A 13,203-nucleotide genomic window follows, 5' to 3' on the forward strand; every position below is an offset into this window, starting at 1 on the left:
CACACCACAGTAAGTTGAGCCATCCTTATTTTTGGTATGGCCTCTGGCTTATAAAATATCTAGGGGTGATTTCACAGTTCCCTAGGCTTTATCTGTGATAAAGTTCATAGTTTTGTTTTTAATTAAAATACCCTCCAATGTTTGTCTTTTTAAAATATATACCTACATAGATGACATACACGCATCTAAATGAAGGAATCAATGGTAAAAATTATCTTAAGCACACATGTAAATCCTATGACACATATCACTTGAACATCCATAAAAAAGCATTATAAGAATTTAATAATCATTGGCATATTGTCTTGTGATTTATACAATTTAAAAACAAGCCTGTAATTTCATATAGATTTTTAAAAATATAACATCTGTTTGAATTACAAATTATCAGCAAAATCCACTACTTCACAGCTCACCACCACTCGAGTATTTAGGAAAAAGTAGAACAGTGGTTGATGGGAAGGTATATTAAAATAAAAGGTAGTTTTACTTTAAAAGCAAAAATCTTCATAGAAATCTGTATGCAAGTTTCTGAAAACGCTGCTGTAAAAGTCAAGTCTGTTATGAAATCAATCCCCTGTTATGATGGGTGACTTGTATGAAATACTGGAAGGTATACTCTACAATTTAGGAATCGGTGTGGCTGCCACTGCTATGCTCTCAATTGCACACTCGTCCGTTCCTCTTCGGATGCGGAAGTAGCCATTCTCACCCCAGCTGGTGCCCCAGCTGTTTTTAACAATCCAGTAATCCACCCCAGTGGCAGGGTCAGTGCCATAGCCAACAAGCAGAACTGCGTGATTAGTCAGTTCAAAGGGGTTGAAAGGGTCTCTCAGACCAGTGTGGTGGTAGATCCCCTTGTGGTAGTGCAGGAAGTCATCGTAGACCTCAAAAGCCACAGCCATGGGCCCATGATGGACAAGCTCAAGCTTCATCAGGGCTTCATTGCAGCCCCCATAGAAACCGCCCACATAGTGGTACTCGGAGGAGTAGTAACGAAAGCAATCCTCCTTCATTTTGCATGGAGAATCAGTGCCTGTGTAGGGGAAGCAGTCTTCTTCCACCAGACCGAAATCCTGGGCATACTTTCCTGCGATGAGGTACGGGAAGCCACCATTACAGCCTGAGGATACATAACAAACACGTTTATTACCTCTTTATTACAAAAGGGTACAGCAGAAGTGTTCCAATTCCTACTGTTTTTTTCTTCTGTGCTCCATTATCTCTAATATCTTAGCCTTGGTAGTTGTCCTTGGCTTACATGTTCCTTTATTCATTCATCCATTGACCAATAAGCTGTTTTCCACCCCTGTCAACTGCACAGTTATTTACTTAGCACCCAACATGGAAAGCAATCATGGCATATAGTGACGTGAGGAGGCTCTGAAGCCTCAAACCCAAAGCTATGAGGACTTTAACTTCTCTGCACCTCTCGGTACTTATCTGTAAAATGATACACAGTAATAGCACCTTCCTCATGGGTTTAGATTAGTTACTTTCCTGTGAAATATGAGAGATGATTGTCACTGCTAGATAACTGGACATCACACCACAGCTCTTCCTCAACCAAGTCATCTTTCGACCTCTTGCATTCCTGCCCAGTGATTTGCAGGTACTTTAAAATGTCTCTGGAAAAATGTAATTAAGTAATGTTTATTTTGATGCAAAAGTTTTTGAGAGCTGGGAAACATTCCAGTGGCCACATGTGGAGTTGACAGCAGAAAACCTCAAAATGGTAATGATTCTTCCTTAATCAATGGCAGATGGGCTTTACACATGCATTACATGTCTTGTTCTGAATTCCCAAGTACAGAATTTTTTTTTTTTTTTTAATTTTGACAGATAGAGTTAGACAATGAGAGAGAGAGAGTGAAAGGTCTTCCTTCCATTGGTTCACTCCCCAAATGGGCGCCACGGACGACGCTGTGCCGATCCGAAGCCAGGAGCCAGGTGCTTCTTCCTGGTCTCCCATGTGGGTGCAGGGGCCCAAACACTTGGGCCATCCTCCACTGCCTTCCCGGGCCACAGCAGAGAGCTGGACTGGAAGAGGGGCAGCCGGGACTAGAACCCGGCGCCCATATGGGATGCCGGCACTGCAGGCGGAGGATTAACCAAGTGAGCCACAGCGCCGGCCCCCCAAGTACAGAATTTTAAAATTATCTGAGAAATCATATTAGCATGGCTTAATATAAACTGAATTTTGGAATGAAATTATGGTTGGAAGTGAAACTCCAATGCTCAAAAGCTGTGGAATCTTAACATTACAAAACACGTTGGTGTGTCACCCCAAAGCTACATGGATAGAGGTTATATCTACTTCTGCTCAGGGTTTTCAGCACTGTTAAGTGTGCTATGTGTAAGAGGTGGTGCTTACTCAATATACACTAATGACACTGTGCTGCAGGGTGAATTGAATTCCGTGAGAAATCATCTGTTAGGTCAGTGACAAGGCCAGACCTGCACATAAGTTTTCTGACTACAGACACTACTCTCTAGTATACCATCCTTTTGCTTCTGCCAACAGTGGCCACTTGCAGATAATACACCTGACATACAACTTACCTTGAGCATACTGGCTGCAAGACACAATCTCCTGAGGACTCAGGATAGGGGTCTGAGAATTGTTGGTTAGTATACGGATTCTTGCTTCCAGCATACCCACAGAAGCAAATGAGTAGCAGCTTCCACAAGATTCTGCAGATGGAAAAGAAAAATGTAAATCCAAGAGGCATGTGAAGCCTCACAAGATACACTAATACAGTATTTATATTGAATATTGTTGCCATTCATAAGAATCAGCACTAGAAGAATCAATCAGCAAACACTGTGCAGCTCGCAGGCAAACATTAAAATTTCATACTTTGTCATCAAAAGGCAAACCTTACTACATTTGACTCTCAGAATATTTTAGATTTTTAAGAAAAAATAAACACCTCATAACTTCTGAGATTCTTGTTTATAAAGAAGGGAATTCAGAAGGGATGGCTCAGCATTCTGAGTCATCAGGTTAAGAGAAAATTGTGGCAGAACACCCATATTTAAGCTTTCAAGTAATCTAATGCAGTGCGATAAATGTGTCTCTCCCCAAATTAATGAAATGTCAACCCCTAAAATGATGGTATTAAAAAGTGGGGGCTTTGGGAGGTGAAAGGTCATGAGAGCAGAGTCCTCATGAGTAGGATTTGTGCCCTTATAAAAGATTCCAGAGAGAGGAGAGTTCTCATTTCTTGTACCATGTAAAGTTGTAGCAAAAACACAAGTCTATGAGCCAGGCAGAGGGTCCTTTCCAGATACCGAATCTGGGGAGCCCTGATTTTAGGATTCACCCTCCAGAGCAGTGAGAAATAAATTAAATTTCTATTGTTTATAAACCACCCATACTATGATATTTCCAAGCACCAGCAGCATTTTCCAAAGCATGATAGGTAGAAGTAACCCTGAGAATGGCTCAGGTGTGTCTGTATGGTAGAGAATTAAGTTTAATTGATGTCAAGGAGACAAAATAGGGGGAAAGTTCAAAAAGTTGGACTTCATGAAAAGTCCAACTAAAACATTTATTTTGGTACCAAAAACTTGAAATCCAAGTAAGGGTTTTTCATAATAGGTAATTTCCAAACATTACAAAGTCTCTTCATACAACAGAGCTCAAGAAAGAAAAGAATGATCACAATGATATAAAGTAGGTAATGAGGAAGTAAAAACATGGCTCAAAGGAAGATAAAAAGCCATTAAATGAAGATGGGGTATAAGTCTATATTTTGAAGAAAATGAATATTATAAAAATTAGTTAAATGTAAATTAGTTAAAGATTAGATAAAAAGTAATTAAATGAAGATGGGGTGGTGAGAAAAGTAAACCACTTTAACACCTGGATGTTTAGACAAGGACAAAACAAATGTACTTCAAATCATCTACTAGGAATATAGTTGCTATCAAAAAAGGGAAAACATTCTATTATAAGGTAATTTATAAAAATAATATTCATTTTCTTCAAAATATATACTTATAAGGAAATGTGGTATAAATTCAACAAAATGGGACTTCTACTTTGTTATAATTATAAAAAAATAAGGATCACTTTGCTCTATTATTATTTATATCTATATATATCTTTGTATATATATTCTATATCTCTTTCATCTCTGCTATGGATACAAATTTTACATGGAGATATGCTCATATCAAATCCAAGACACTGACATGCATTCGAAATATTACCAGGAAAAAATATGATCAGAGATACTGTTTTTCTCTTCTCTAGGTAACTGCTGATTTACATTCCTCTGGAGGCAAATGAAGCCAGTACACCTTATGCTCAGCCTTGATTATCTTAAACTCTTTCTGAAATACTTATTTTCCTTAAACTAAACTATGGATTTCCAGGAATGCTTAAAGGAAATGAATTTTCTTCATCTTGGTGCCTGACACAGTAAATAAACTAAATGCATGTTTGTAGAATAGGCCAAGAAATGAACAGACGAACACCTGTCTGTCTACACCTGAAAGTAAAGGGAATTCAATGGACATAGTCAACTTTTAATTTTTCCTAAGCTGCAGAAGAGACAGAACCCAGGATGATAACATGAACCTCCTCTGGAGAGTACAATACCACAAGGTCCTGGGGTAGACTCTGTCTACAGTCCTACTTCCTCTGATTCTCTATCATTTCTGATAGCCCTCAAAATCCCCCCACCCCAATCTCAGGTTTATCCATAGTATAAACTCCTTTTGTTAATGAGGGTTCATCTAAGCTTTGAATATTAGAGCAGAAATACTATGAAGAGGACCGTGCACTTTAACTACTGTACAACCTACTTACTTGATAATATGTGAGGCTTGGAAACAGCCCATCCAAGGTTACATAGCTAACAGATGGTAGGTGCTAGTGCTTCAGTGTCTCCTAGGGCAGTAAGATTTGTGTCCTTTGACATTAATATACTTTGACATATTTTCAGATTTTCTTTCCTTGTCACGTAGTTACTAAATAGAACAAAGTTAACTTCTCAATATATTTCAGAATCATCCCAATAGTAATATCCTTGAAAAATGAGTCCCTTTTTCAAATGACACCAAAAAGCTGGACGAGTGGATAAACAGCCAGAACTGATGATGCTTTCATGAGACTCCAAGGTGTTATAAAAAAATAACACATCCCAGGAGAGTCTGGAAATGGTCCCCTTTTGACCACCCAACCTTCCTGGCTCAGAGCCCTCAGGGAAATCTTCTCTCTGTATTGACCTTAAATCCTCATTATCTGACCATCAGGACCTGTGGGAAAGACAGGCCACAAGGACATTCAAGAGCTCAGAATGCTGTTAACAAGGCAATCCCAGCAATGAGGAAAGAAGATAACCTCCCTCAACTCCCAGAGTTTCCCAGAAGAATGTCAGCTGCCAAGGTAATTAACACCTCCTTTCAAAAGGCAAAGCCAGTGTAGGTTCTAAAGGACCCATGGCCCCTTAAGAAGACTACAATGCATTAAAGAATAAGAAGTGGATCTGGCCCACTTGAATTTGCAGTAACCACATTTCTACAATCTCAGATAGATAAATGTGATTTTCATATGATTTAATGACATTCAACTGTACTTTTCAGTTCTGAACTAGGAGTGAGGAGTCAAGATTCTCTTTTTCTCCTCTCTTGCTTTGTCTCTCATTAGCTATGTGACCTGGGTCATATCACCTGACCTTTTTGGCATTCTTTTTTATCACGCATAAGACGAATTGAGCGGAACAATTTAAGGTCCCTGCCTTCCTGCTCTAATCATAAAAGCAGTATTTAGAACAAAGGTGCAAATGGCCTCGACTTTAACTGTTAGGAAAATAGCCTGCATTTCCTAACTAACATGACAGATGAGAGATGCTCCTTCTCTCCTCTATTAAAGATACAATAAATAAAGACAGCATAGATGAGAGAAGAATAAAATAAGTCCATCTTACCCAATTTCACAGCTTCTCTCATTCTCATACCTCAGAGGAGATTAGCTGTAAGGCTTGTTCTTAAAATTGTGTCAAGCGTAAAGGTAAAACCTCATTTGCCTTCCCCAGTTTTTCTTTTTTCTTTAATCTCCACTTGTTCTATGAAAGTTGTAAATTCCCTCAACTGCAGCTAATTCTGAATTCTGGGTTATATATAACAGTGCTATTGTTAAAGTTAGTGGAAATCTCCAACTAGCCCAATTAGCAGAAGAGAAAGTAATTACTTTTTCCCAACCTACAGTAGAGAAAACCAAAAAGTCAAAGAGGAACAGCTTAGTGCATTATTTCCTCAAGTACTTGACAAGATACTATAGAAGAGGAATCTATTCAAAAGCAATTAATCCATCAAAGCCAGTTTTGAAACTGCAGTTTGTATGAATGTATTTATAACACTCAAAGATGGGGAACATTAGAAATAATAATGCCTTAAACTAGGCTACATTAAATCAGTGCCAAATAATTTTATTTTAGAATGTTCAATTTCCAGGAGATGCAAGATGGCTAAATAAGGAAAAGAGGTGCTGATTTTGACCACAGGAAGATACTAGAAAGCCAGGGGAAGAACCACATTGTCAGGGGAAAATTGGAGAGAAGTTTTCAGTGCAGAGTCTACAGAAATAAGAGAGATCCCACGGAGCAGCAGGGACTGTGCAGCCAGGAAGCGCTGCCAGCCTCCTGCAGCTGGTGGCTGGCGGGGACGCCATCTTCTCGGAGTCAGGTGAGAGGAACTCACAGCAGTCAGCACACCTCAGATGATACTGTCTGAGGGAGAATCTCGCAGTCCCTACTGACTGACTTTTAATCCAGACTGAATTGCTGGTTGGGGGCAGGGTGCCCACCTAACCTCATGAAAGAAGGGCACGTTGATTTCTTCCCCTCCCCCTCCACCAACAAACCCAGCAACCAGAAGGAGGAACTCCATCTTATTAATAAAGTGAGTGGAGGCTGCTTCAGCCCATATACCACAGGTGGATTTTGTTGGAGGGGTAAATCTGTGGTCCCCACTGACTTTGAGTCTGGTCTGGAGATTTGGCACAAGGAAGGGCACCCACTCAGGTCTGTGAAGTGAGGGCACACTGCTCCTTACCCTCAGCCCACCAAGGCTCTGGCCTCAGGCAGACAGCTGGCACCAGGAATGGGGCAGTTACCTTCATGGATGGGGAGGTTTGCGGTTAGAGTAGATCCCCTGTTCCTTGTGACTGTGGGAGGACTGTGCCCTGTGACTGTGAGAACCCTATGACTCTGTGATAGGGCATGAGGTGTGCCTGTGTCTTTGGGCAATCACTGGGTCTGGTTCCAGAGGCTTGAACCAATCCTTTGTGCAGCTTGTGCACCTGAGTGCTTTGGGTGCACAGGCACTGTGGGCATGTTGTTTACCTTGACAGAGAGGGGATGGTACTATGAATATGCCAGCTGATGCAATCATACATCACCAAGCTGACAGAGGATATCTAGCAAGCCTAACTTGGCTATCACTCTGGACTTCTGCCCCACCCTTGAGAACTGGTTGCTCCCTGGCCCCACTCAGCAGACACCTCTGCTATCCATTGAAAGAGCAGGCACTCCACTAAGGCATCCAAGCACATTTCAAAGATCAAAGCCTTCAGAAGAGAAAAACAAACAAGTGTTCTACCGATATGTAAAAATAAATGTAGAAATACAAGAAACATGAACAAGGAAGACAATATAACTCCCCAAAAGGAACATAACAACATTTCAATATTAGAATGTGAAGATGAAGACTGATGAAGTTCCAGAAAAGGAATTCAAAAGAATGATGGTAAGATTACTCAAAGACACAGAGAAGCAATGATGTGAGTTAAAGAAATACATAATGACAGGGATGAGAAATTCTGCTGAGAGAAAGAAATATTAAAGAAAAAGCAAACTGAAATATTAGAAATGAAAAATTCAATATGTCAAATAAAAATACAATGGAAAGCCTTAATGACAGACTTGATGGGGAAGAAGAAAGAATATCTCAGTTATAAGACTATCTTTGGAAATATCTCCACTGAAAAAAAAAAGAATGAAAAAACTAGAAAAACTGTAAATAGTGTTTGAGATTTATGGGATACCAACAAATGACAAAATATATGTCTTAGGAGTTTCTGAAGGTATGGAGAGATAGAACGGCTTAGAAGATTTATTCATTGAAATAATAACAGAGAATTTTCTTAAATTGGAGAAAGATAGGTTCACTCAAGTACAAAAAGTACACAAAATTAATAGACATAATGAAAAACAGATCTTCGCCATGACACATTGCAGTTAAACTTTCAAAAAGAAAACATAAAGAAAAAAATTCTAACACATGCATGAGAGAAACACCAGATTACCTTGAAAAGATCTCCAAGTAGACTGACTACTGATTTCTCTTAAGAAACCCTTCAGGCTAGGAGAGAATGAGGAGACATATCCCAACTCATTAAAAAAACAAACAAACAAACAAACAAAAAATGCAAAAAGTCAATCCAGAATATTTACCCAGCAAAGCCCTCATTAATAAATGAAGATGAAATAAAGACCTTCCAAAATAAACAAAAATTGAAAGAATCGGTCACCTGGACAGCCTTACAATGAAAATTAAGGATGCGCTAATAACAGAACAGAAAAAGATACTCAGCATCATGGAAGAATGTAAAGGCAGTAGTAAGCACAAGTGAAATCCAAAACAAAAAAATTAGGAATATTTATGGAAAAATGAAGAACCAAGAAATTACTTATCAATAAGAATCATGAATGTCAACTATCTAAATTCATCATTAAAAGACAGAGATCAGCTAAATGGATTTAAAAGAACAAGATCCATCTACATGCTGCCTAGAAGAAAAACATCTCAGCAATAAAGATACACACAGATTGAAGTGAAGGGATGGAAAAAGATATTTCATGCTAATGGAAATCAAAAACAAGAAGGAGTAGCCATCCTAATATCAGAAAAAATAGATTGCAATGAAAAAACTGCTAAATGAGACAAAGGGCATTATGTAATGATTAAGGTATCAATACAACAGGAAGATGTGATCATAACAAATGTACATGCACTCAATGTTAGGGTACCTGGAAATTTAAAACAAATGTTAATGAATCTAAAGGGAGACACAGGCTTCAATACAATAGCAATGGGGGACTTCAACACTCCACTTTCATCAATGGACAGATCAACTAGATAAAACATCAACAAAGAAACAACAGAGCTAACCTACACTATAGACCAAATGGACCTAATTGATATCTACAGAGCAGTTTATCCCACAGCTACAAAATACACATATTTTTCATTAGTGCATGGAACTCTCTCTGGGATAGACCATATGCTAGGCCATAAAATAAGTCTCAAAAATTAAAAAAAAAATTAAATCATATCATGTATCTTTTCTGACCACAATGGGATGAAGCTGGAAATTCACAACTTGAGAAACTAGAAAATATGCAAATACATGGAGACTGAAAAACATGATCCTGAATGAACAGTGGTCGTGAAGGAAATCAAAATTGAAATTAAAAATTTCTAAAAACGAACATAAACAACATATGAAAACGTATGCTATACAGCAAAAGTAGTGTTAAGAGGAAAGTTGCAGTTAGTGCCTACATCAAAAAATTGGAAAGGCAACAAATAGATGATCTAACAATGCATCTCAAGGGCCTGCAAAAATAAGAACAAATCAAACCTCAAATAGTAGGAAGGAAGAAATTATTAAAAATAAAGAATAAACAAAATTAAGTTTAAAAGATATAAAAGACCAGTGGAATGAAAAGTTTTTTTAAATAACAAACAAGGTTGATAAATCATTGATTCAACTAACCAATAAAAAATAAGAAAGACCCAAATTATTAAAATAAGAAATGAAAAAGCAAATTTTACAAAGGATATAACATAAATGAAAAGACTCATCTGCAATTACTACGAATAGCTATAGGCCAAAAAATTATTGGATAATCTAGAAGAAAAGGATACATCTCAGGACACATGAAATTTATCATTTACCTAAATTGAGGCATGAAGACACAGAAAACCTAAATAGACCAATAATGAAGATGGAGATTGAATCAGTAATAAAGACCCTCCCAACAAAGAAAGGCCCAGTATTGGATGGCTGCACTGAATTGTACCAAACCTTTTTTTTTAATTTATTTTATTTATTTGAAAGACAGAGTTATAGAGAGAGGAAGAGACAGAGAGAGAGGTCTTCCATCCACTGGTTCACTCTCCAAATGGCCGCGATGGCCGGAGCTGCGATGATTCAAAACCAGGAGCCAGGAGCTTCTTCCAGGTCTCCCATGTGGGTGCAGGGGCCCAAGGACTTGGGGCCATCTTCTACTGCTTTCCCAGGCCATAGCAGAGAACAAGATTGGAAGTGGAGCAGCCGGGATTAGAACCGGCGCCCATATGGGATGCTGGAGCTTTAGGCCAGGGCTTTAACACGCTGTGCCACAGTGCCAGCTCCATGTACAAAACTTTTAAAGAATAACTAATTCCAATCCTTCATTAACTATTCAGAACAATTGAAAGGGAGGAAATTCTCCCAAACTCCTATGATGCTAGCATCACTTTAATTAAAACCAGAAAAAGATACAACAGAGAAAGAGAACTATAGATCAATATCACTAATGAACAGATGCAAAAAATCCTCAATAAAATACTGGCTGATGAAATCTAAAAATACCAGAACAACTGTTCACTTGGACAGAGTGGGATTTATCCCTGGGATGCACAAATGATTCAACATATGTAAATTAATAAATGTGATGTATCACATTAATAAATTGAAGAATAAAAACCATATGATTACCTCAATAGATGCAGAGAAAGCATTTTATAAAATACAACATCCTTTCATGATGAAAACCTTAAGCAGATTGGGTACAGAAGGAACATACCTCCACACAATCAAGGCAATCTATGACAACCTACAGGCAACATCATATTGAATTGGGGAAAAGCTCAAAGCACCTCCATTAAGATCTGGAAGCAGAAAAGATGCCCACCCTCACCATTACTAGTCAATATAGTTCTGGAAGTTTTAGCCAGTGCCATCAGACAAGAAGAGAAATCAAAGAGACAGAAATGGGAAAGAAGGAAGTCAAATTATCCTTGTTTGCGGAAGACATGATCCTATGCATAGGGGAAGCAAAAAGCTCCACTAAGAGACTCCTGGATCACAAGAGAGTTTGGCAAAGTTGTAACATATAAATTCAGTACCCAAAAATCAATAGCATTTGTATACACAAACAGTGCCATGGCTGAGAAAGAACTTGTAAGATCAGTGATATTCACAATAGCTACACAAACCTTTAAATACTTGGGATAAATTTAATCAAGGACATGAAAGCTCTCTCCAATGAAAATTACAAAATATTAAGGAAAATTACAAAACATAGAAGGCACAAAAAATGGAAAAATCATCCATGTTTGCAGATTGGAAGAACTGACATATTCAAAATGTCAATACTATATACAAATATATATTATAATATATATATACAAATTCAATGAGATCTCAATCAAAATACCAAGGACATTCTTCTAAAAATCTAGAAAAAAAGACCCTAAAATTCTTATAGAAACAAAAGAACCTAAATAGCTACAGCAATCTTAAAGAATAAAAACAAAGTTAGATGCATCACAATAACAGATGTGAAGATATATTACAGGGCAGTTATGATCAAAACAGCTTGTTACTGGCACATAGACATGAGGACAACAGAACAGATTAGAAACCCCAGAAATTAACCCACACACCTACAACCAATTAATATTTGATAAATGAGCTAAAATTATGTCCTAGAGAAAAGACGGTTTTTTCAACAAGTGATGTTGGGAAAGTTGGGTGGCCACATGCAGTAGTTATGAAACAAGACCTGTAGCTTACATTCTATACCAAAATAAATGCACAATGGGTCAAGTATCTAAACTAAGACCTCACACCATCAAGTTTCTAAAGGAAAACAAAGGGTAAACACTAAAAGACATTGGCATAGGCAAGGACTTCTTCAATAAGGCTCCAGGAGAACAGGCAATCAAAGCAAAAATAGATAAATGGGATTACAGCAAGCTACAGAGCTTGTGCACAGCACAGGAAACACTACAAAGTGAAGAAGCAGAATGACAGAATGGGAGAAAATATTTGCAAATTACACACCTGATAAGAGATTAATATCCAAAATATATAAGGAACTCAAGAAATGCAACAGCAACAAAAGAAACAATTCAGTTAAGAAATTGACTAAGGATAGGAATAGGAATTTTTCAAAGAATAAAATACAAATGGCCAACAGATACATGAAAAAAGGCTCAGGATCACCAGCCATGGGGGAAATGCAAATTAAAAAAAATAATGAGATTTAACCTCATACCCATTAGAATGGCTATCATCTACAAATTCAAAAATAACAAATGCTGGTGAGAATGGGGATAAAAAGGTACCCTAAAATACTTCTGGTGAGATGTAAACTAGTACAACCATTATGGAAGACAGTGTGGCGATTCCTCAGAAATCTGAAAATTTATCTACCAAATGACCCAGCCATCCCATTCCTGGGAGTTTTTCCAAAGGAAATGAAATCAGCATTTCAAAGAGTTAGCTATACCCACATGTTTATAGCAGCTCAAAAAGATACAGAATCAACCCAAATGTCCATCAACTGATGACTGGATAAAGAAAATGTGAGGGGTGTGTGTGTGTGTGTGTGTGTGTGTGTGCGATAGAATACTACTTAGCCATAAAAAAGAATGAAATCCTGTTTTTAGCAAGAAACTGGATACAACTGGAGACCATTATCCTTATTATCCTTAGTGAAATGAGCCAATCCTAAAAAGCCAATCCTAAAAAGACAAATACTGTGGTTGCTAATATAAATGGGACTATGTTGCTAATATAAATGTAATGAATGCAATGCAAATGAAGGAAATTGACATCTTGAAATGTGATTACTCTTCACATACCTTGTCTATACTCCTGCAGAACAACAGTCTTTCTACTTTCTACTTGTTGAATTCTTTATTTAGTGAAGGATTAAGTTTATGATTATGGCTAAACTGAAAATGTTATTGCAAAAATTAAAAGAAAAACAAGAAAGAAATGATATATATATGATATATATATGAAATCCATGAAATCTGTTCTCTTTATAAAAATTAATTATGAAAATAAAATATAAAAAAAGAAATTTGACTTTCCTTCCTCTATTAGATGTTCTGTAACCTTAACAGACACAA

General features: G+C 37.5%; 1 protein-coding gene across 2 annotated transcripts in view; it reads right to left on the reverse strand.

Annotated features, from left to right (window-relative positions):
- Positions 1-262: 262 nt before the first annotated feature.
- The window catches only part of CTSC (cathepsin C), a 60,806-nt gene continuing 47,865 nt past the window's right edge, over positions 263-13,203 (reverse strand). For both annotated transcript variants that reach the window (XM_051850404.2, XM_002708644.5), the window contains exons 6-7: positions 2,563-2,694; positions 263-1,123 (exon numbers count right to left, since the gene is read on the reverse strand). In XM_051850404.2, the coding sequence (XP_051706364.1) occupies positions 621-1,123; positions 2,563-2,694 (635 nt within the window). In that variant the 3' untranslated portion in view covers positions 263-620. The remainder of the gene's footprint in view (positions 1,124-2,562; positions 2,695-13,203) is intronic.

This window comes from Oryctolagus cuniculus, chromosome 1 (assembly GCF_964237555.1).
Source record: "Oryctolagus cuniculus chromosome 1, mOryCun1.1, whole genome shotgun sequence".
Lineage (NCBI taxonomy): Eukaryota > Metazoa > Chordata > Mammalia > Lagomorpha > Leporidae > Oryctolagus > Oryctolagus cuniculus.